Raw genomic sequence first — 21,444 nt, forward strand, 5'->3', positions numbered from 1 at the left:
TGAATGATATCAGCAGGACTGCTAAAGTGGGGCACTGGGAATTGTACTCTGTGGGAATGGCCTAAAACTGTCCCACCTACAAACAGACACACTCTTCTCAAGCTCTCTCTCTCATTTGCCAGGACTGAGATTAGAACCCCTACCTATATAGTTATATGTACTATAATGTTACGCAGTTATCGCACACGCTACAGAGCATATAGGGCTGACAGATACTTTTAATGTGAATGACAGCAGCAGATCTTGCGAAGTAGGACAATGGGAAGTATACTGACTGGGAACAGCGTCCTAATACACCTACATAGATACATGCACACAGGCAGGTGATGTGATATTATAACCTCCACCTCAGTACTGTTACACACTGGAGCTCGCCTTCATGCTGGTATGGTTGACTGTTTACAACCGGCATGCCATTGTCTGCAGCAGATCATCACTTTATGCCATTCAGGGTATCTGTGTGTAACTCGCTCTGTGTCCCCCCCCCGTGTCTCTGCCACTATCACAGTCCTTCTCCCCCACATTAGTGTGTGTGTATGCTTTGACGCATTATCTGTTGCCCTTGTGTCTCTGTATCACACACAACAGATGCAGATATATCACATGTGGGCCACCTACAGCTTAGCTGGGGGTAATTCTGTATGATGACTGTGTGTAAGGACAGTTAAGGTGTACATAGCTATCTGTATGCAAAGACATATATGCACAATACATTTATATAGTCCGATATGGTTTCCAACATGGCCTGTGTTTCTTTAAGTGTAGGAGCATGCCCAGTGTGACCATCTATAGTGAGAATGAGACTCCATTCCAGAGATAGTTGTACTCCAGTCCAGGGTTTTTTTGTGATACAGCCGTACTTCTCATAAGTAAACAGGACTGTCCTAGAGGTACTGGGTTTGTTTTCGCAGACATTTTCTGACATATCTGAAGTCTGACAATGCAATGTATTGTGTCATTACCTAGTGACAAACATCCTGAGATTAGGGCAGTGCTTTACCAGAGGGATACAAAGTGTATGATGCACAGACCAATATGTTATGAGCCTGACTGTGTACATTCCTGCCCAGAAAGGCCAGTTGAGAGGTGTGGCTACAGCCGGTTGACTGATGAAGCTGTGTAAACAGTCCACCAACTTGGTGATATACTGGCTAGGGATCTCCTGCTTGTGTGGTATTCTTCTTGCCTGAAAAGTCATATCCTGGTGTGGCCATACCTCTCAACTGTGCATATTTTGGCAGAATGTCCAGGTGTTTGTGTAGAGGTTTCTTCCAGTCTACATAAACTTTGTGTTTTTATGACATGTTAATTGTATATAATTGAAGACTGACGTTACAAAATAATAAACATTAGTGTTTGACTTCATAAACCTCAGACAATTCCTGCTAATGTAAAACCCCTTTTCCTACCAACTTTCTCATTATATAAGGGCAGTATTTACAGCACATGCCAATCATTGTACCTTTGTCCTACTTTTATTTATGACCTTGTTCTGATGTCTTGCTGTCAGAGGTAGGGAGGTGTGGGTACAGAATGCATTCTACTGTGCCGAAATGTCCTTTATATGTGTAGTATATTCCACATAGCACTGTGACTTCCAGGTATGTCAGTGGCAGAGGAGCGCAGAGTAATGTGGTGAACCACTGACAGACATTTGTGTATATTTGATAGGTTGCTATGACGTTAGTAGGGTATTGGCCCTGAAGCCCTTATAACCCACACAGATGAGTGTAGCCCATGCTAAGACATGTCAGCACACAGAGCCCCTGTCCAGCAGGGACACAGGTGGGATCACAGGACTGTATTTTGTGTTTCCTGTGCAGTTATACAGGGAGCACATCACTAGGAGTATTGAGGCACTTGGCTTGCTGTTGACAGGGAGTGTGGTCCACAGATGGGGTAGTGTGTGGTACACTTATCTGTCACACCAACAAGCTGTACTGATATCACAGCCCAGGTTGATGCGCCTACAGGTTGATGGTGTGTGCCTTGAGTTATAGATGCGCAACAGTCCAATCAAGGCAGGGTCTGGATTGCTTTGTATGCCAGACAGGGTTCACCTCGGCAGAGTCTGTATGGAAAGGGGTAGAGGGACAGTGCTGTTAGCCTATCTGTGTAGGGTAGGTGTTTGGGGTAAGGCCTTAGAGTTTGCAAGACCCTGGTGTGTGGAGTCTGTATGGTTTGTGGAGTTCTCGTGTGATTTTTGCCTCTGATGGGTACATTGCTTGGGTTTTGTTTTGTTGCGGACCTCCACTTACATGGGTGTGTATTTGCAGGTGATGTTTACTGACTCCTTACACTGCATTGCACCTATGTTACTAGACAATCTGTTCTGCTGCGCACATTCTCCATTTGTCTGGCCAGTGGTTCCCCTTCCCCGTCCTCCTGTAGTCCAGTCGCAGGCTTTTGGCACAATGGCTGCTATGTACTTGTAATTCTGATGTGGGCGGGGTACATGCCGTTACATCGTACACAGGGATGTGGACTTCACACCTCTGAATGTACAAATTTAGCAGGATGTTCATCGTGTTACACTGCTGCAGTCATTACACTTGGGTTATCCTGCCGTCAGGTGGTTCCCCAGTCGGCCTGACTTCCTAAGTCTTGGTCCAGCGTCAGTTGCTGTTGACTCCTCCCTGACGTCAGTGCGACAGGGGTATATAAGATGCAGCCGAAGCCATTTTCTTCAGTCTTTCTTGCCGCGCGGTGCCCGAAGCAAAAGCAGTTCGCAAGTGCCGGTCGGCCGTCTCCTGAGATTTTCATTCCGAATCCAGGACTGAAGTCTTCTACAAAGCTAAGTACCCCATTGGGGAAACTTTTTCTTGCCTCAGACCGATGTCAGTAAAAGTTAATAACTGTATTTCTTGTGGGAAGCAAATACCTCACAAGGATTTCCATTATTATTGTATCCCATGCCTAGGCCCAGACCACAACGTCACTGGTTGTCGGTTTTGTGCTAGGTTTAACAAGCGCACTATTAAACATCTGTTTGATTTTGCCCAACATTATTTTTGTAGAAAATTCAATTATACCATGCCGTTGGAACTTCCGATGACCGGAATACATAAAAAGCGCAAAGACAAGGATAGGCATCCAAGGCCCAAAACTGACAACTAAGCCTCTTCTAGGCCAGTCGCCGGTTCTCCGGTTTTCAGCGAGGTGCCTTCGCAGCCCCTGACGACCGCTTCTGTAGAACCACAGGCCGCCTCTGACTCCCATGTGGAGATGGCTGGGCCTTCGGACGCACAAGTTATTCAGCCTACTGAAACTAACCCTTCAGAGGGATCCGGAGTAGCAGAGCTTACCCGCAGCTTCAGAGGGTGTTTTCAGACCTACTCAGTTAAACATTAAACCCTCTGCCAAGTCTAAACCACCTTTAAAATCAAAGAAACAAATACAGCATTCCCCAGCACAGGCCTCCATGCCTAAGAAACAAATGCTCAAAATGGCCGAAGACCTAATCACTCTGATCAGGGGGTCCCATCCCCCTCCTGATAAAAGGCCTAGACAGGATGCAGACTATGACTCATCAGACCAGGTGTCCATCTCTTCAGATTCATCCTCAGACGTAGGATATTCTTTACCCCCTTATGAGGATTCTGACGCTGAGGAGTCAATTCCATCAGCCTCTCCGCCTGAGGACTACTCCTTTGGGGAAACCTTGCATACCATGAGGGAGCATTTCCATTGGGAAGGCCAGGATTACTCGGAATCCAAGAAAAGGCTCAGAGACGTCCTATTATTACATCAACACAGACCCCTTGCCATTCTGCCAGTATTAGATATTGTGGATGATGTGTATACTGACTCCAGCTTAAATCCTGATTCCTTACCTCCAGCCCCAGTTAAACCTGACGGATACTACAGAGTCCCTGACTCTCACAAATTTCTGTACAAAAGCCCTGTTGCTGACCCTGAAACTATTTTTCTCAGGGACCCAAAGGGGTTAAGGCCTCATCAGCCAAGAATCCAGTTCCCTCTGACAGAGATTCCAGAGCATTAGACAGATGGGGAAAGAAAGTATATATGTCTGCAACTTTAGCAATGAGAGCCTTAAATTTCCAGTTTCACATGCTAAAATATCAGCAATTTTTACTGTCTCAGTTGAAACAAAAAATGCTTCCAGATTCAGATCCTCCTACTTTTAAAGAAATGCAGGATTTATTGCATGCAGCTGAACAGGTGGAAAAACATACTTTGCAATGTGGTTTTGATTCTTTTGGAGGCCTCCTGTAGAGCAGCAGTTACAGGCTCTGTCATTAGAAGACATGCTTGGTTAAAAGAACATAAATTACCAGATCATGTTAAAGCAAAATTATTGGATGCACCTTTGCAGCAGGATGTGTTATTTGGAGTTAAGGCAGAAGAGGTATTAAAGAAAATGGAGGATAAGGCAAAATCTATGCAAACGGTGAAGGATTTCTTGCAGGTTCAGCCTCCTAGATTTAGCAGAAATTGGCCAACTAAGAATTGGTCCTTTCCAGTTAGACAGACATCAAAGGGGCAGATACAGATGTCCAAGAGGTAGAGGTCAACCACAAGGTCCTTACAGGCCTCGACAATGGGTTGCATCAGGCCAGAAAGAAGGAGAAGACAGGCCCCAACCATATAAAAATCAACCCCAAAGACTTCCCACTACAGCTGCCAAACAACTCTCTTGGCAGCCCCCTTGGGAGGAAAACTGGCACTTTTCTATCACAATTGGCATATGATCACCAAAGACAAATGGGTTCTCAACATTGTATCTAAAGATTACAGGTTCCACTTTCACACTCTGCCAAGGTTAAAAGGAATGCCAAATCTGCCACCAAATCAATGGGCAGAGGCTCAAAAACAAATTACAGCACTCATAGATATGAGAGATATTCAAAAGGTACCACCACAGGAGCAAGGACAAGGATTTTACTCAAGACTCTTTCTGGTTCCCAGAAAGGACAAAGCCTGGAGGCCCATTCTGGATCTTTCTTCTCTAAACACTTACCTGGATGTTCAAATTGTTGACACTACAGCAGCTTCTTCCCATGCTGGGCAAGAAAGCTTGGCTCGTGACATTGGACCTCAAGGAGGCATACCTGCATGTCCCTATCAGACAAAACTGCAGAAGATACCTCCGATTCATAACTGGTTCAATGCACTATCACTTCTCTGCACTGCCCTTTGGCTTATCTACTGCGCCCAGGGTCTTCACAAAGTGCCTGGCACCAGTAATTGCATTTTGCAGACAGAAAGGAATTCAAATTTATCCGTACCTGTACGACTGCCTGATTCAAGCAGAGAGTAAGGACATTCTTCTAAAGCATCTGGCGTTTGTAAAAAAGTTATTAAGTTGCCTTTGGGTACACAGTAAACGAAAAGAAATCAAAACTAGTGCCCTCACAAGAGATAATATTTCTGGGTGCCAGCTTGAACACAACGGCCCAGATGGCTTATCTCACGCCAGACAAGCAAGGACAACTGACTCCATACTTTCAGTTGATGGCAACAAAGAAAAATTCTGCAGGCCTTGGGTTACATGGCATCTTGCATACTACTAATTCCATATGCCAGACTGCATATGAGGAAACTACAATGGTACCTAAAGAATGTATGGTCTCAACACTGTCAAAGTTTGGAAACAGTTATACCACTAATTCCTTGCCTTCAGCAGGAGTTTCAATGGTGGCCTCAAGCTTGTCACCTCAACAAGGGACAGCCTTTTACTCAACCCACAGCCAGGCAAACACTGACAGCAGATACATCGGATTATACCTGGGGAGCACACATGGCAGGCAACTGTATTCAGGGCAAGTGGCCCACAGAACAAAGGCATCTTCACATCAATCAAAAAGAGATGCTAGCTGTACAAAATGCCCTTATAGCTTTCAAGGACCTGCTGCATCCAGGACAACTACTACTAAAGACAGACAACACTACAGTTGTGGTACATAAACAAGCAAGGGGGCACTCACTCCTACCCCCTCTGCAGGCGAGCCATGACCTTGTGGAACACAGCTCTAAACTATCAAGTTCATCTGCAAGCACAATTCCTGCCAGGAGAGAAAAAGACACTGGCAGACGACTTAAGCAGAAACATCATGGATCGCCACGAATGGGAATTGAATCCACAAATATTCATAATAACACAGAAATGGTGGAGTCCGGACATAGATCTGTTTGCATCCCCAATGAACTGCCAGCTACAGAAATTCTGCACAAGGAGTTACCATCCACAAGCATGGAAAGTGGATGCCCTCTCATTCAGCTGGAAAAACCTACAAGTATACGCATTCCCACCACTACCTCTCCTGCCAAAGGTACTCAGAAAAGCCAGGCAAGAAGAGCCAAAGATGATCCTGATTGCACCAGACTGGCCACGCCAGCACTGGTACCCAATCTTAAAGAACTTAGCACAAGGACCATCCAGGATTTTGCCTCAAATCCCACATCTGCTGACTCAGCACAACAATCAGATACTACGCAGCCAGCTAAAGACCTTAAACCTAGCTGCATGGAAGATTCCTTAGTCAAGCAAGCAATGCCGCTCTCCAAAGCTGTTATGGATGTCATTCTGGAGGCCAGAAGGCCTAGTACCAGGAAAGCCTATTCGGATAAATGGAAGAGATTCTGTGCCTGGAACCAAACTCACAGCCTTGACCCTCATGTCCCATACATTCCTCAGATACTACAATATTTAACTGAGATGCTGGAGAAAGGCCTCTCCTCCTCATCCATCAAGATCCACGCCTCTGCCATCTCTGCTCATTACAACACGGATCCACCAATTTTCTCCAATCCTTTGCTGAAACAGTATCTCAGAGGGGCTAAAAACATAAGACCACCCCGTAGAGCACCTACTCCAACTTGGGACCTCAACTTTGTTTTGGAAAAATTAACTTTACCTCCTTTTGAGCCAGCTAACACAGCAGAATTAAAATACATCTCTTGGAAAACTGCTCTGCTCCTGGCAATAACATCAGCACAAAGAGTTTCAGAATTACAGGCACTAATGGCAGTGGAACCTTTCCTCATTTTCCACCAGGGCAGAGTGTCTTTAAGAACTAACCCTACGTTTATGCCAAAGGTGGTATCCAGTGTGGCTCTAAACCAAACTATTCATTTGCCAACTTTTTATCCAAAACCACAGAATAAAGGGGAGAGACTACTGCATTCCTTGGACATTCACAGGCAGTTACGCTTCTACTTGGACAAAACCAAAGCTTTCAGAAAATCTGAGCAATTATTGGTAGCATATGCTGCAGGAGCACAGGGAAAAGCCATTTCAAAACAGACTATTTCAAAATGGATAGGAAATTGCATACATTTCTCCTATACACACAATGGGAAACCTGTACCTAGCAGCATTAGATCTCACTCCACCAGGGCAACAGCCACTTCAACTGCCTACCTCAGAGGAGTACCTACCAAGGATATTTTGGAAGCAGCAACTTGGAGTTCTGTACATACCTTCACCAAGCATTACCATCTGCCTCTATACTCTAAATCCATAGCTGGCTTCGCCACTGCAGTGCTGCAGGGCCTTATAGCCACCCCTAATGCCTTATAGAACCAGCCACCCTACCTCAGCTTTGGGATTCTACTCAAGTGTAATGACTGCAGCAGTGTAACATGATGAACATAGTACAGTTTTGTACCTCCCATAAATGTAGATGTTCGAGTGTATACACTGCTGCAGTCCAGGTTACCCTCCCTCCTTCCTTTACTTGCTGGTATGTACCTATGTCTTCTACCCTTTACTACCTATGGGGAGTATTTGCTGGTAGCTGAAAGTTGTTGTTTGCTTTTCTTATGTATGTTTTATTAGCAATTTGAATTGCCTACCTGTTTGGGGGCACCTGACATCTGGGGCAAGAAAAACTGAAGAAAATGGCGTTGGCTGCATCTTATATACACCTGTCGCACTGACGTCAGGGAGGAGGTGACAGCAACCGATGCCGGGCCAAGACTTTGGAACTCAGGCCGACTGGGGAACCGCCTGATGGCAGGATAACCCAAGTGTAATGACTGCAGCAGTGTATACACTCGAACATCTACATTTATAGTAGGTACAAAACTGTACTTTATCCATCACTGCACCACTCCATTTGCTGTGGTCCTTAGACGGTTTGTGTTACTATATGTCATTATGAGGCTTAATGTAGGCCTAGCTGTTATACCATCACAGACTGACATCTGCACAGGCCCAAATATAACAGTCAAAGGCCCACACATGGGGACAAGATGTTAATACTGTTCTGCCAAACATAGACAGTTGGGAGATTGGTTTGGTAATTGTTTGTTTCCTCTTACGGGTTTGACGTCTGCTTTCCACGGTCTGCCATTGCTGTTTTGACATGTGTTGGCAGGCAAATGCAATGTTAGGACAAGCAGAACAAATATACAAGACATACTTGTGCTCCTTTTGTGACAACCTGTGTCATTCCATGGGTATGGCTGTTGGCCAGTGATGTGTTGTCAGTGCTGACATGGAAAGGTGGCAACCTTTTATACGCTGGCAGTATACTGACCTTCAGGTACCTGCTGTCCTACTAGGCACCATACCTCTCAACTTCTGAGAGCCAGACATCTGGACAAAGCCATAAATAGTTGTGGGACAGAGGCCTAAATATAGGGACCATTTTTAAGTATTGGCCTTAGAAACCTAGGAAGGTGATTCAGTAACAGGTTTTGCATTGGCATGCATGTTTCTATAGGGTATGGAGTCTGACAGTGCAATCTGTCATTATTTTCTGACCTAAGTCTTGTGTGATTTGCCAGTCAACCACTGTTTCATGTTATACAGACCACACTTATGATACAAACACTGGGCATTCTGCAATAGGTCTGTACAGTTAAGAGGTATGGTAGGCACTGTATAGGTTACTCCAAGCTGTGTACTGTCCATATGTGTGGCCCCCTGTCCATGACCTGTACAGTTTTCTTGCATTAACAGATATTGGCATCTGGACAATACAACTCCTATCATAGGTGTAGCAGACGTGCAGAATACTTGGCACTGCAGTTCTTGGAACATGGCCTTGTCAAAGTCAGCACTGTAACTAGGCCATTATAACACAACAGCCAGGAGTAAGTGCTGGCCATATCCTGACAGTATTAACCACACATATACATAGCTGATTGACCCTTGCATATTGTGGGCATGCAACAAGTTATATTGATTGGGACAGCCCTGGCAATGTGGTTTTTGCTGCCATTTCCCAGCAGACATGTATGTTACTGCATTTCTATGGGAATATGGATGTGGGGGGGGGGCACACCTGTCAACTGTACACATTTGCACAGACTGTGCTGATACTTGCTTTACATCTTGGTTCCATTTAGCATTGTATAGTGCCCTGCCTTGGAGACTAGAGGCATATCACTAAAGACCACAGTCAGATTGTAATGCCATACATTTGAGTTTCAGACTACTTACCCTTCAGAGCCTTACTGCAACTGTTGTGCTATCACTGTGCAAGTCTGTAGGGGGGGTATTTCATCATTGTCACCATTTTTTGGCTTTTGCCAGACATTTCTTTATGGTTTTCTGTTTCTAACTTGCTGAATGAGGTGAGGGTTGAGTATGGGACCCCTGCACTGACATCCATGCCTGTGACCTATGACCCCAGTTAGTTGCCCCCCCCCCCCCGTATACTGCAGTGGAATTTGTCACCTTGGGTACTACTGCATAGTGTGGGGAGGCCAGTATTAAGCAAACAATTCCTGGTGTCCCACATAGCTGTCAGTTGTCAGCTGCTTTCCCAGTAGGCCACCCCATTCCCTTGCATGCATGTAGCAGTACCATAGATATGCTACTAGAACATACTAATCCATTCATTGTTGAGAAGACTGACTTACCTTGTACCTGCAGCAGTTGTGAGGATGGTGCTTGAGGGCTGCCTATGTTGTAAGCACGCAGTACACTTCCTGTACATGGTAGGGTATAGGTAGTGTGATGTGTATGGCATCCATTACACTGTGTATGCAAGTTGGAAAGAAGTGTCCGTCCCTGGGTCCCTACAGTGTTGGTGTGTGTGCTATGCGTTGCCTCTTTGCCAAGGCCAGGGCATACTGGGCACGCCTCCATCTGCCTACAGGAGCTGGCTCAGGGGGTTCCTCCTCAGAGTCCCTCTGTGTCTGTGGGGACCTTGGCAATGGTGGGAGGCTTTGTGGCCCTTCCCCATGCTGTTCCTGGTGCAGCTGTTTCCACAGGATCATATTGTGTAGCATGGCACATACTATGTGCATGTGTGCACATGTGGCTGGAGAGCATTGCAGGGCTCCGCCAGATATGTCAAGGCAGCGGATCCTTGACTTGAGCATCCCAAACACATGCTCTGTAATTATCCTGGTTTGTGCGTGTGCCTCATTTTGGCGTTCTTGAGTGGGTCTGTGTGTGCATTTCTGATTGGAGTCATCATCCACGGCTCCAGTGCACAGCCAGTATCCTCCACCAGATGGCCATACGGGATGTCCCCCCTCACAAATCCCTGGTACAGCTGTGAGGAATGCCAGATGTGGGAGTCGTGATAGCTTCCAGGGCCGCCAGCACACATTAATAATAATGCCCTGGGCATTCCACATGACCTGGAGTGAAGAGTGAAAGCCCTTGCAGTTTAAATAGACCCTACCTTGTTCACCAGATGTGCTTTGATGTGGATGTGCATGCAGTCTATGGCCCCCACTACTTCAGAGTAGTCTGCTACACGGTGGAAGAGGCATATATTGCTTGTCCTCTCCTCACGGGTGCTGGGGAAGTAAATGTGCCCACCGGCATGTGGTAGCATGGCATCCAGGAACTGGTGGAGTACCCTGGTTGGAGATGCCTGTGAGACTACCATGATGTCCTCAGTAGTACTTTGGAAAGTACCTGTAGCTAGTATTCTTAAGGCTATACATACCTTGATAGCCACTGGGATGGGTTCCCCTCTGCCCCTCTGTTGGCTCTGGGTCTGAGGTGAGGCCGGCACAGCTTGATGAGTTGCCGAATTATGTCCCAGTCCACCCTGTAGCGCTGTACTATCTCCAGATCATGTACTCCCTGGTAGGTTACCCTGGATCTGAACACTTTTCTCCTCATCATCAGTTGGGGTGCTTGGCAGCATTATCCTCCTGACCAGCCTCAGTCACTAGCACATACTGATGTATCAAAAGTGACAGCAGCCCCTAACATTTGTCATTTAAAATTCCCCCGAGTGTGTACACCACTGGTGCAGAGTTTGTGTGGAAAAAACGGACTGAAAAGTGTTTGCACAGTTTATACTGTTGTGCTGCAAATGCTGTCTTTATGATTGGCTGGCTATGATACATTCCACCTGTCTGCTATATTTGTACATGACTGCTTTTATTTTTTTTCCCTTCCCATTTCTACTATTCCACTACTTTTAAGCGCAGAGGCACATTGCGCAAACCCGGTGCCCAAATGTAAACATTTCTGCTATTTCCGTTTTTTTTTTTTTTTTTTTTTTTAAGACTGGGTGTGCACTGCACAAACCAGTTTAGCTAAAGTAAACACTAAATGGCCCTTCCTGAACTCAAACACGCTCTTCATTGCATGGAATAAGTAAATACAGCCTCAGACACGCACACACCCTTGCTTAGCTGTACTTAGCTAAGCTCAAATGGAAGCAGTGGAGCTCCAATGTGCTTACACCAAGCATGGCACACCCCCTTTTCATGTCAGCTGCGTCTCCTGCTAAGACCACTGCCTTATAGCTCCTACGCAGTTAGGCGGAGTCAGAGAATGGTCTCCCATTTAGTGATTCAGTAAAGTTTGTTTATTTGCATACCCCACTGCCTTAGTCCCTTGTTACACCACTACACCAGAGCCTTTCCCCTTAGCAACCAGTGTTTACGCTTATTGTTTAGATTCTGCATGCCATACACTATAATGGCAAAATTCAGATTCCACTTAAAATTGTCTTTTCACTTTTTTTTGGCACAATCCCATTTGTGCACCCCTGCACTATGCTTAAACGTACGAAATTGGCCAAAAACAAAAACTTTGATTTTTCATATTTTTGCAATGGCCATTGGCATGCCTACTGATACATGCTTTACTTTGAGCTGTCATGCCTCCATTTTGATTTTTGCAGAAATGTACTCTGTTAGTAACCGAATACATTTCTGCACTTCACATTGTTCTGGCACGGATGCCTGTCTGTTTACTGAATCTCTAATTCACCTCATTTGCATGGTTTTCACAAACAAATGAGGTAATTAGCATTATTCAGTGGTGTCTGTGCCAGAATAGTGCTGGCAGACTCGTGCACGTCCCCAGCCTTGTTTACTGGATCGCTCGGCGGTCAAATTCCGTGCAGGAACTGCTGCACTATTTCTGCGCACAAAGAAAGGCTTATTAACTTCCGGGGAAAGTCAATTTATCTAGAATATCCCTTTTGTAAAATCCAGGTTTTCATAATATACTGAAACTGATAAAACCTTGCAGTTGGAGTAAATATTCCCAGATGGTGTGGGTATGTCTTTAGCACCCCCTCCCCCCCAAAAAATACAACATTCCTTTGAATGTCTAGCTAGGTGGGACATTAATCTTCATTTCAGGGATGTTCCCTCATGTAGATACCCTGAATTGTTGGAAACATAAGCTGCTGTTGCATTCTGTGTAAGGGCATTTATTTGTTCGCTACCTGAGTGGAGGTCATGGGCAAAGGATTAGGGGGTTGAGATCCGTTTTGCAGATGGAGTTGTTTCTAAGTATATAAAGGATGGAGTAGTTTAAATGTTATTTCAAAGGTAATTTTCCACTACCCCCAAAAGGAAAAGGTCTAAGCCTTCCTGAATTTCAACTGTACTACGTAATTATTAATGCTAGTCGCATGATGCGAATAGCTAACTATGACCCAATAGGTAATGAATGGTGCCCAATATGAATTAAATTATTCCACCAAAACTTCATGACATCTAAAATTAACCCAAAAACGATTCCCTTCATTAAAAAATAAACTCTTAAGACTTCAACAATTTTAATTAATAAATCTGAAATTTTTTAAGAAATTATTGATATCAATACATCTAAAAGACATGATTATTCTTCTACAACCAATTCTAGCAAACTCTATGGTAATCCTGGTTAAATACCCATTAATAAAAAAACTATGCAGTATAGGATTTTTACCAGCTACAAAACCTCTCATTGGAAAACATCAAGAACCTAATTAGAGCAAGCAATAATTATAAGGTGATAATTAAACAAATCTTATACTTAGTACTATAACCAAGGATATCATTGGAAATGAGCAATATATCAAACTAGCACAACAAATCCAAAAATTGCTTTTATACAAAAATAAAATTATCTCAAATACATATAAATTAATAGTAAGAATTAAATGTCAAAATACAATACTGTTTTCAAAGTTCTGGGAAGGAAAAGGTAGTAGTATATCAGACAATCAGAAGGAATTAGCTATTAGAAATACTATGAAACTGACGCCATATAAAAAATTAATTTACACCCAGATCATGATCATTAATGTATATCATACACCTGTACACCTTAACAAATTCGATCTAAGTCACCCTATTGTCCTTTTTGCCCTAATAAAGAGGCTGACCTCCTCCACATATTCTGGAGCTGCAAAACAGTTTATTAACTATGGTGCTCACTAAGACTTCTCTTGGAGAAATCAGGTTATTCAAAATTCACTTTGTCCTGGGAGACAGCAATATTGCATATATTCAGAAGTAAGAATAGTTTCTCCAAACACACAACAATAACACTATGCACCTTATTAAAATTTTATACAGCAAAAAAACTGGGTGGACAGATCCAAACTATCCTGGTCAGAGTACAAGAACATGGCCAAAAAACATATTTTGGCTAAGAAGGTTTATACAAAAAGCCAAAAGAACCACACTTATCAGAACTACTGCAAAGCATTAATTGATATGTTATCATAAATGGCAAACTGTTAATTACACATAGTAAACACAACTCTGAGTTGAGAGCACTAACACCACTAACTGACTTTCTTGTACATAGACTATAGTGGAGCAGACTGTTAATGTTAGGTAGGTTGGTGTTGTGCCTCCAGTTATACTCTCATTTATAACCAGAATATACAAGTGAACTGTTGTAGTATAACAATGTTCTTACTCTGACATAACATAGCATAGCTTCATAGTAATCCAAGGTGTAATCTTAGCTTGTTTGTATTTCTGTAGTAGAAATGTGTAATACCTAGTTTAAATAACTTGCTAAATGTTAAGCACTATGTAACATCAACTGTTTCATATGTTTTATGACCTGTTACTCTTTCTATTTTGCTTTCTATTTAAGAAAAATATTCAATAAAGATATTCAATAAAAAAAGGTAATTTTCCACCATGAAAACCTGTATTAAACTTAACACGCTTTTCCAGAATTCTGAGTGTGTAGGTTAGTTCGATTTCTTCAGGCCTTCCTACAGGAAGAAGTTTCATTATTGCTTTGAAAAGCAGCCTGTTTTTTGGTAGTTTCTGCTTTGTTGTGCACTGAGATTAGAGGGGAATTATGGTGGCTATGCATTGCTTTGATAGGCGGATTATTTTGTGGAATGCTGAAGGAATCGTCACTTTTAGCAAGAAAAAAAATAGTACTGATTTCAGTTGTATCATTATTGCCATATCAAGAGTTGAGGGAAAATACTGGAGAAAAGTACAGCTAGTTCACATTTCATTGTATGTGCAGTGGCTAGATTTTACTCTGGGTCTATTTCACTGAAATATTTAATACTGTTTTAAAATTAACATTCTAATGGAGGGTTCTGCCACAAAAAGTGTGTTGTGTGTGAGGGAGTAGAGCTGATGGAGATGATTTGGTCCTGGAAATGATAACCAGAAGAGAAATTTTTCATTGGATTTGGAATATCCAGAAATATTTTATTGATGGGGGACGTGATATATTAGTTTTACTGGTATTACTGTCAGACACAAGTGTATTTTTGCATAGATGACCTAGAACTACTGTCTTTGTCAGTTGACTTACTCTGATACTTGTGGAATTTCTAGGAGTAGAGGAAAAGCATGTTAACAGCCAATAGCCATTGAATGACTAATTTATAAAGCCTGTCACTGTTTCATGTTGGGCTACACATGCTGTCCTGTTCTTGAAAACTCTGAAACGAGTAGAGTTGTAGAATGAATTGACCACTGCTTTTGTTGGGGCAGTTTACTTCCTTGTGGTAGATTCTTGCATACAACAAGCTATGCTGTTATCTGGGTTCTCACAGAAGTGAATTAAATATGTTAAAGTTGCTCCTGGTTATCGATAGTATTTATGTGGGAAACTGATGTTTTCCACTAGTGCTGTTTTCTTTTTAGTGTGCATGGGCAACGTGGTGGTAGGCCACTTATAGACAGCAGGAGGAGCCCTTAAGCCTGTTTAGAACAGTAGTCTTGTTTTTTTTTTTTTTTTTTTTAAGTACAGTAGGCTTTCAGAACCTGTTTATGGTAAGACACGCTGTTGTTTTGAAGGATGTTGATGGCTTGAAAGTCCGAATGGATACTTGTTGCCCATTTGAAGAATGTTTGTTTTTATTACAGCTGAGTGGAGTTCCAAGGCTGTGGTGTTGAAGATGTAGAGCAGATTTGAATGTTGGCACCTGTGCAGTGTTTGTTTGGAAATCATTGAGGAAAGTGATTCAGAGCTTGAAGCTTCTGTTAGTCTGCCAGGGGAGCCTCATGAGTGTTAAGGTGACTGGGTGTGCAAACGGGTTTTTACTGCATTTGTGGAAGTAGTCTTAAAGATCATGTGCAAAGCAGTTTCACTATTATTGTATGGGCAAGGCAATTAACACTCTATAGAGGGAATGGATTCCTTTAAAAGACTGCACAAAATGTGGGTAAAGTTTAAACAAAATATAAGTAAAATTTAAAACCTTCACTTGCATGCAGCAAGCATACATAAAAGTTTTTAGTATCTCTTGTATTTACCTCGTTGCTCCTGTTGCTTGTATGAAGTGATTAAGGAATAGGAATTAATTAACTTATCCATACAGAAGTGTAATGAGAGAGAATGATCCAAGAAAAGCAGTTGGGTTATTAATACGCTGTATGACTAATGGTTTTGGACCAGTATTCATAATTCAGAAAAGTTTGGAAATATCAGTTTTGCATAGCTAATAATGATTTCCTAAAAGCAACAAACAGTGTAAGTAATCATTGATAGTGTTAGGCTGACAGTGTTGTTGTGTGAAAGTAACAAGCTTTGATATTTACGTTTCATCACTAGCAAATATCAATGGTGTATAATGGCTTTCTTGAGGTGTATGTGTGCCGGTAGTGTGTGAAAGCTGATGGCATTATCACTGTAGGCTTCTGTAAAGTGGTTTGTGTGTGGTAGTGGGTATAGGTTTATAGGTAGGTACTAGGCTATATCTGCCCAAAGGCATTTATAAGCCTAGCCATTTATAAGCCTAGCCAGAATTTGTTGGCTTTCGCCACCCCCTTAGATTAGTTCCCTGTGCCTCTGTCCAGCAGAGCCACTGAAGTGATCCCCGGGGTAAACTTTCTGTTTTCCATCCACTCGTCAAAGTTTCTTTTGAAGAGTGTTAGCGAGGAGCTCTGCCTTATGTAGATTGGGATCTTGTTCCAAAGCATGGGAAGTCTCTGGGACAGGAACCTAGCCCTCTAGCACATCCTATTTATTGTTGTGGCGAAGTTTAGATCCCTAGAGCACTGAATTTGTCAGTGATGTGAAATGTACTGTTGTGGCCATAGTTTGTTTAATTTTTCATCAAAGTCAAACCTCTGCTGTGTAAATAGAAAGTGGCACACACTGAATGGAGTTAAGAGAGCAGAAATTGTCACATCTCTTGTTTTCAGGCATTTTCATCATAATTAAAGTTTATGTACCCTATCAGAATGGCATGCTAGATTGAGATGGACTCTTGTGCATGTGAGGGCTAAAACCGTTGGCTGTGATAATTTCTGACAAGAAAACACATGCTGATGTCATTGTCACTGATGCCTATTGCAGAACAATAAAGGTGTGTGTCCATGTGTGTGTGTGTCCGTGTGTGTGTGTGTCGGTGTGTGTGTGTGTGTGTCGGTGTGTGTGTGTGTGTCGGTGTGTGTGTGTGTGTCGGTGTGTGTGTGTGTGTGTGTGTGTGTGTCCATGTGTGTGTCCGTGTGTGTGTGTCCGTGTGTGTGTGTCTGTGTGTGTATCCGTGTGTATGTCCGTGCCTTTATACCTGCACTCAACAGCTTGTGCACAGTTAATGTCATTTAGATTTTTTTGTCATTTATCAGGTTTGGGTTCTTCGTCAGTCATGTGCTGTTTATGCTAATTTAGATTGTCTGTAAAGGGTAACCATTTGAAATGTCGGGACCTCTTAGAGCTATTCCTGAAACACTGAGACTGAGTAGCAAAAAAAAAAAAAAAAAGGAAAAGGACTTTGTATATACCAAGTCCAATATGGCCATTTCTCAGAATATTTTCTCTGAGTTATGGCAATCTTAGAGTTGGTGTTCGTATGTTCGGGGGTGGGGGGGGGCTTGCCGACTGCCTTTTAATTTCTTTTTTGCAATCTTTGACATTCGCTATTCTAGAGTTTGTCTTTTTTCCCCCAGCTTGTTGGGGGAGCCTCTTTACAGGCTTTCTCGTGCACACATCTGACCTAGCTGTATGCTTCAGCTATGTGCTATGAATCTGGACTTGCAGACTATGTGAATATGTACGTGTTTTGGAGTGAATACAAAGCAGCTGTAGTACTGAATATTATTTTCACAGTGGATTTATTGGGTATGGTGTGATTTTCTTTATCAGATTTTATTCTTTCTTGACTGTTACTGATGTAGTCACTGTGCATTCTTTGTTCCTTTTTCATTGTGTTATTTTCAGCTGTCATATTGTCCAGTTCTGTATGCTGTCATATAAAGAGCAAATGATGCACTTGACTAAACTGTCCTTTTCCAAGGTCTTTCTGTAATTCTGATGCAATTATAAATCTGCTGACAAAATGAAACATATTTGAAAATTACACATGGTCACATGACATGGACTTTACAGGGTTCCTCTGCAAGCACAGTGACTTCTGTAGGGCTCCCCCACCAGAAAAAATTGAAATTATCTTCTGTAGACTAAAAAACTGCTAAAGCAGAATCACAGTTACAGCATAACCTTCAGCTGATACGATGAATGCCATTTTAAGAAGTGTGGTTTTATAAATATTCATTGGTCTACTGCAAAGTATTGCATGGAGTTACATTATGCTGCCTTGAAAGTGACTTCATTCACTAACATTACAACTATTTTAACCTGTTTATTGCAGGCATGGGTACCCAAGACAATTGCATTCTATTATTGCTTGTTCATTTAATGTTAACAGAATTCGACATTTCCAGATTGCTAAGATGCTGAAATTTTGTTACACCACAGTCCAAGTGCAGGGGAAAACAAATGAGATGAGAAGTCTCACTGAAAGTGAATATGGCAGTATGTCAAGTTAACAATGCTACCACTTGTGTTTTAGAATGAGTCCTTGACAGTTGTTTAGATATAATGCAGTTGAAAACCCTGAAGGGGCTGGCCTTACATGACATACTGATGGAGGTTCACACATACGTACACAGAGGTAATTTTTTTTTACCGTTACACTGTTAATACAGTATACATTTATTTTTAGGAAAACAAATAAGTATCCATGGCATTTTTATATTGGTGCTGAGTGCTGCAGATTTCTTTGGTACCAGTTATTGTGTTCCCAACTTTTTTGAGCTGTAGTCTCTGTTTGCACCCTTTCCAAGCTTTTTTTCTGTAGTCAGATGTCTGACTTGGTTAAAAGAGAAGAGTCAACATTTTGTTTGTCATTGCCTGTTTTTGTGTGCATGTGCACTCATGTCTGCCTGCCTGCCTTTCTCTGTGCTCTGTACGTGCCTGTCTGTCTCTGTGCTCTGTGTGTGTGTGCATGTGTCTGCCTGTCTCTGTGCTCTGTTCATGCGTGTCTGTCTCTGTGCGTGCGTGTCTTTGTGTGTGTGTGTGTGTGTGTGTGTGTGTGTTCAAGTATATGAAAAACGTGTGAAAAGGAGATTTCCTTCACTGGATTAGCAGGAACGAGTGTAGTGGTGATCGCTACCTGCTTGCCTGTTATGTGGATTAACATCTGTGTATCTATAATTGTGATTTCATGTTCTTTAGGAATTTTATATGACTGCTTTTTATAACATTCAGTTAGGATTAACTAATTAATATTCATGAGATTAATTTAGTGCATCACATGATTGGATAACTGGTATTATTTATAGTCTGTTAGTCTGTCATACGGTGTTCTGATGAAGTCTACGGAGGGTAGATGAAAGCGCTAAACCAGATGTCTCAATAAATACAGTTTTTAGTATTTTCTCTGTCTCATCCTTTGGAACTGGACACTGTTGTTCACCAGTTATATCGTTCTTATTGACTGGCTATGCTGTATTATACACAACTCTTTCCTCTGGCTAATCTGCTGCAGTCGAAATTCCATACCCTGTCACCAGTGCCACACTTGGAACTTGTGGGCTTACTGGGATTTTTCTCATATTTGTGGGAGGGATACTTAATGTTGCCCTGAAGTTTTTTTTTTTGTTTTGTTTTTTTATGAGCTGCATAAATAGTCAAGAAACTTTGGTAGCTGGTGTTGCAGTATACAGGATGTTACTAAGCAGTTTTAGGACTAGATTTTATTTCATATTATAAGTGTTAGTTACACACCGGTGTATTTATTTCTGCTCAATATCTGAGCTGTTTGGCTGGCTGTGATCTACCTGCAGTCAACTGTATTACAAGCTGAGTTAAGTATACTTTGTTCTGCACTCGCAGTGTTACAGATGGTACTGCATCTTATTTATGTTAATTTGTTTCATTGAATATTGTGGTGTCTCTGTCTCTCTGCAGTTAGTTTCTCAGCCTCCCTCCCTAATGTTCTTTGTGTTTCACTGTTACAGTCATTACATTTGGGTAATCTGCTGGCAGGTTGCTTTCAGTCGGCCTGATTAACAAAGTCTTGGGTTCTGCGTTGGTTGCTGTCCCTTCTTCCATGACGTCAGGACGTCAAGGGTATAAAACATGCAGCCAACGTCATTACATCAGTCTTTCTTGCTGTGCGGTGTCCGAAGCAGAAGCAGTTTGCAAGTGCCAGTCGGCAGACTCCTGAAATTTTCATCTTCGAGTTTCAGAACCGAAGTTTTCAACTTAAAGCTAAGTATCCCATTGGGGAAACTTTTTCTTGCTCCTTACCGATGTCAGTAAAAGTTAATAATTACATTACTTTTGGAAAGCAAATACCTCATAAGGATTTTAATTTGTACTTTATTCCTTGCCTAGGCTCTGACCATGACATACCTTGCTGTCGGTTTTTTGCTTTATTTAATCAGTGCACTATCCGTCATATGTACATTTTTGTCTCTAAATATTTCGGTTCTTGGTTTAATTATCCAGAAATGACATCGGTTAACCATCTGACTACCGGAATTCCGAAAAAACGCAAAGAAAAAGACAGAGACAGGCCGTCGAGGTCCAAAACTGCCGATGACACTTCTCCTAAGCCAGTCGTCAGTTCGCCGGTACTCAGTGAGGTGCTTTTGCAGCCCCTGATACCGGCTACTTCTGACCCATTCAGAGTCTGGTATGCCGCGAGATGCTTCTCCTATGGAACCCGCGGATGTCTCTACCTTGGATGGGTCCAGAGCCGTTGTGCAGGCATTGGCCTCTGAGGGTGTATTCAGGCCTACAGACTTGCATATTAAACTGACTCCACCTTCTATTCTAAGGCCTAAATATCGGTCTACGTCTAAAAAAAGACGCCCAGGCCATATGTTCCGGCCCCTATGCCTAAAAACAAATGATCAAAATGGCTGAAGATCTTCTTACTCTAATCATGGGTAGTCAACCCCCCCCCCCTTCTAAGAGGCCTAGGACTGAGCCTGGCTATGATTCTTCTGATCAGGACATGGTTTCCTCTAATTCTTCCAATGACATAGATTTGTCCATTCCTACCTATGAGGATTTTAATGCAGAGGATTTCATTCCCTCTGCCCCCCCCCCCCCCCCCGAGGACTTTTCTTTTGGGGAAACTTTACATACCTTAAGGGAGCATTTCCATTGGGAAAGTCAGGAATTTTCTGAATCTAAAAAGTGGCTTAGGGATTTCCTTCTTCTACCTCAGCAAAGGCCTTTGGCTATACCTCCTGTACTAGACATTGTTGATGTGTTTTCTGAATCCAGTATGGCCCCTGATTCCCTGCCTCCGGCTCCCAGTAAACCTGACAGATACTACAGGGTTCCTGAGTCCCAAAGGTTCCTTTTCAAGAACCCTGTTGCGGATCCAGAAACCATTTCTCAGGGGCCTAAGGGCATTAAGGCTTCTACTACTAAAAATCCTACCCCTTCTGATAGACATTCCAGGACGCTGGATAATTGGGGTATAAAGGTTTATACCTCTGCAACTTTGGCAATCAGGGCTTTAAACTGCCAATTTCATATGCTAAAAT

The 21,444-nt window shown here is 42.6% G+C and overlaps 1 protein-coding gene across 2 annotated transcripts in view; it reads left to right on the plus strand.

Moving 5' to 3' along the window:
- The window catches only part of RFC5 (replication factor C subunit 5), a gene marked incomplete in the record, with an annotated part of 1,139,084 nt that overhangs the window by 1,070,490 nt on the left and 47,150 nt on the right, over positions 1-21,444 (plus strand). For both annotated transcript variants that reach the window (XM_044068297.1, XM_044068298.1), the window contains 1 exon segment: positions 18,474-18,551. In XM_044068297.1, coding sequence (XP_043924232.1) covers positions 18,474-18,551 — 78 coding nt within the window.

This window comes from Protopterus annectens, chromosome 4.part0 (assembly GCF_019279795.1).
Source record: "Protopterus annectens isolate FY-2018-M chromosome 4.part0, PAN1.0, whole genome shotgun sequence".
NCBI classification, from domain to species: Eukaryota; Metazoa; Chordata; order Ceratodontiformes; family Protopteridae; genus Protopterus; species Protopterus annectens.